The sequence below is a fragment of the Limulus polyphemus genome, unplaced genomic scaffold, assembly GCF_000517525.1.
Source record: "Limulus polyphemus unplaced genomic scaffold, Limulus_polyphemus-2.1.2 Scaffold9057, whole genome shotgun sequence".
NCBI lineage: Eukaryota > Metazoa > Arthropoda > Merostomata > Xiphosura > Limulidae > Limulus > Limulus polyphemus.
Genome location: NW_013674667.1, coordinates 23,478 through 27,273, shown reverse-complemented (window position 1 = coordinate 27,273; position 3,796 = coordinate 23,478). Strand labels below are relative to the sequence as shown.

General features: G+C 32.7%; 1 protein-coding gene across 1 annotated transcript in view; it reads right to left on the bottom strand.

The window, feature by feature from the left end:
- Nucleotides 1-87: 87 nt before the first annotated feature.
- The window catches only part of LOC111083320, a gene marked incomplete at its 3' end in the record, with an annotated part of 7,699 nt that continues 3,990 nt past the window's right edge, over nucleotides 88-3,796 (bottom strand). Inside the window, exons 2-3 of the mRNA XM_022379787.1 lie at nucleotides 2,845-3,020; nucleotides 88-181 (exon numbers count right to left, since the gene is read on the bottom strand). Of these exons, the coding sequence (XP_022235495.1) occupies nucleotides 88-181; nucleotides 2,845-3,020 (270 nt within the window). The remainder of the gene's footprint in view (nucleotides 182-2,844; nucleotides 3,021-3,796) is intronic.

Genomic DNA, 3,796 nt, shown 5'->3' with positions numbered 1-3,796 from the left:
TAGTTTAACACCCACGTATTTGGTTCCTGGTAAACTTCCGACACTCGATAATTGGGCCTCATTCCAATAGCCATGACTAGTACTCACCTATGATTAGGTTACCCATAGATAAGGTGTTTTTCAGTTCTTCTGTGGTGCAGGAGTCTGGAGTACAGATTCCCATACTTAGATACAAATACCTCTGAAAAACAATAGATGTATAAATAACAAGTTTTTTTCGAGTTCCTGAAACCGTTAAACAGAAGAATTACCCTCATCTTGATGTAAAACCCAGGATGACTTATGTCCAAAACGTGACTTTCAACATAGAAGAAGTCACCCTCATCTTTATGTAAAACTCAGGACACAGTTGAAGACTGGCCTTTTCTTTTAAAGCTACAAAATAGGTGCCATGAGTACTAGTACTTACAGCCACCTAGGAAAATACAAAACAATTATCTTTAGAGTGAACCAAGTTTCAAACATCTCCTAAATCCAACATAAAAAAACTGAAAAGCTGAGGAAGTCACTGATAGAAGTTTCAACACTTAAACGCATAAAATAAGCTGAGCATTGATTAAATAACCTTGACATTTTAATGTTTTGATAAGTGTTAAATACATCCGATCTTAAGACCAAACATCCGGCAGGGATAAACATGGACGTTTAACCTATACAGGAAAAACACAAACAGGTTTTCTTACTATAAAACACAGGTATAAATTAGGACAAGTGTCCTTAAAAAGAATTCAAGAAGAATTTATTTGTGTATCCTTGAGTCTCAATTGTTTAGACACTGATGGCAGCTGAAGAGCGAAAGAACTGAAAGAAGGGTTCGTCCGTCATGCTTGAGTTGGTACTTTGTTACCTGTTTCTGTGAACTTCAACATAATAAAAAAATGTATAAATAACGTGGTAGCTTGGTTAGAACAGAGATCTGGCTCAACTTGGCAACATTTAAAATCTCAACTGTGTGTTTCTTGTTCGTTGTCTACAAGATTAACTCTATGACTTGGAAAAAAACGTTTATCTAGATGAAATAAAAAATAGTGTAAGGATATATGTTGTACGTTCAGTTTGCTTTCGATCATTATCTTGTTGCTATGGCATCCATCAGACAAGGGAGATTTCGTTCCACACAATACTACTGTTAGTGTTTACTTGTTATCTTGTTACTATGACATCCATTAGACAAGGGAGATTTCATTCCACACAATACTACTGTTAGTGTTTACTTGTTATCTTGTTACTATGGCGTCCATCAGACAAGGGAGATTTCATTCCACACAATACTACTGTTAGTGTTTACTTGTTATCTTGTTACTAGGACATCCATTAGACAAGGGAGATTTCATTCCACACAATACTACTGTTAGTGTTTACTTGTTATCTTGTTACTATGACATCCATCAGACAAGGGAGATTTCATTCCACACAATACTACTGTTAGTGTTTACTTGTTATCTTGTTACTAGGACATCCATTAGACAAGGGAGATTTCATTCCACAGAATACTACTGTTAGTGTTTACTTGTTATCTTGTTACTATGACATCCATTAGACAAGGGAGATTTCATTCCACACAATCCTACAGTTAGTGTTTACTTGTTATCTTGTTACTATGGCATCCATCAGACAAGGGAGATTTCGTTCCACACAATACTACTGTTAGTGTTTACTTGTTATCTTGTTACTATGACTTCCATTAGACAAGGGAGATTTCATTCCACACAATCCTATAGTTAGTGTTTACTTGTTATCTTGTTACTATGACTTCCATTAGACAAGGGAGATTTCATTCCACACAATACTACTGTTAGTGTTTACTTGTTATCTTGTTACTAGGACATCCATCAGACAAGGGAGATTTCATTCCACACAATCCTACAGTTAGTGTTTACTTGTTATCTTGTTACTATGACATCCATCAGACAAGGTAGATTTCATTCCACACAATACTATATTTAGTGTTTACTTGTTATCTTGTTACTATGACATCCATCAGACAAGGGAGATTTCATTCCACACAATACTATAGTTAGTGTTTACTTGTTGTCTTGTTACTATGACATCCATCAGAGACTTCATATGATACTAACATATTTTTCTTCTTAAATCACGATTTATTACAGTTTAAACAACACAGATAATGAAGTTTTTGTTACTTATACAATAGGATGAAAGTAACAACAAATAAGAAACTCTATATTTATTTGAATTATTGTCAGTTAACCCTAGTTAGTAAGAAACTATAGCTTCACACACTTGTCCTCAGACTTATGGAAAATTAAAACATATAAGTTTCCCAGAAGGAAAATATTAGAAAATCGTAGCACTAAATGTCTATTATAAAGGCTTAGTAGACATATTTAGGACTTTATTTTGTAACTAAATCTGTAAAATGTCATATTACTATTGTAACTGAATCTTCAACATCATTTCGTTCTCATAATTATATCTTCATTTTATTATTCTAACAATATCACTGACATTTTATTATTATCTTTAGGATGTCATTGTATTATATTAATCACATCTTTAAAATGTGATTTTATTATTTTAACTACATCTTTAGGATGTCATTGTATTATATTAATCACATCTTTAGAATGTGATTTTATTATTTTAACTACATCTTTAGAATGTGATTTTATTATTTTAACTACATCTTTAGAATGTGATTTTATTATTTTAACGTTTGACATAGTGCTAATGACGTCACATTATGCTGCTAATTAATGATGACCTTATATCATGTTTCTGGTAACATAACACAATAATCCTGTAAATGTTGTTGCTGGTGGTGGAATACACATTACTCATACATAGAAAAGTCTTCAACTTTATTAAAAAATCAACACTTACTCCATCATGGAGAACAACCACCGTCGCCACCATATTATACTGACTCTTGAAACTTAAAGTATCGTTATCGAGTTGTCTGTCGGGTATCTTGACGTTAACACACTGTCGGAATTTTCCAGGCCACACTAAAGCTCCTCTAAAGATCCCACTTTGTAACTTACCGGACGAGTCTATCACTGGCAGAAAATCATAAGTAAATAGCTTTAACAACTTTGTTCGTTACTTCGTTTATTTTACTAATGTTTACTTCTTTCACATAATAAAATTAAAAGACAGAAACAAACAGATAAGTAAGAAAAACTCTCAAAACCTAAATATTTAAACACATTAACGATTGCAAAAAAAACACACTCTGGTCTATTACTCTATATGGTAATTGTCTCAGGTCCTCACCGGCATTGGACCAACTCACTCGCACTCATTCCAATAGCCATGCCTGCTTAGTATCCTCACTCGCACTCATTCCAATAGCCATGACCTGCTTAGTATCCTCACTCGCACCTCAGTAAATACACAAACGTTAAATTAAACACTAGTATTCTCAGTAACTACACAAACGTTAAATCATTCACAAGTATTCTCAGTAAATACACAAACGTTAAATTATTCACTAGTATTCTCAGTAACTACACAAACGTTAAATTATTCACTAGTATTCTCAGTAAATACACAAACGTTAAATTATTCACTAGTATTCTCAGTAACTACACAAACGTTAAATCATTCACTAGTACTCTAAGTAAATACACAAACGTTAAATTATTTACTAGTATTCTCAGTAACTACACAAACGTTAAATTATTCACTAGTATTCTCAGTAACTAGACAAATGTTAAATTATTCACTAGTATTCTCAGTAAATACACAAACGTTAAATTATTCACTAGTATTCTCAGTAAATACACAAACGTTAAATTATTCACTAGTATTCTCAGTAAATATACAAACTTTA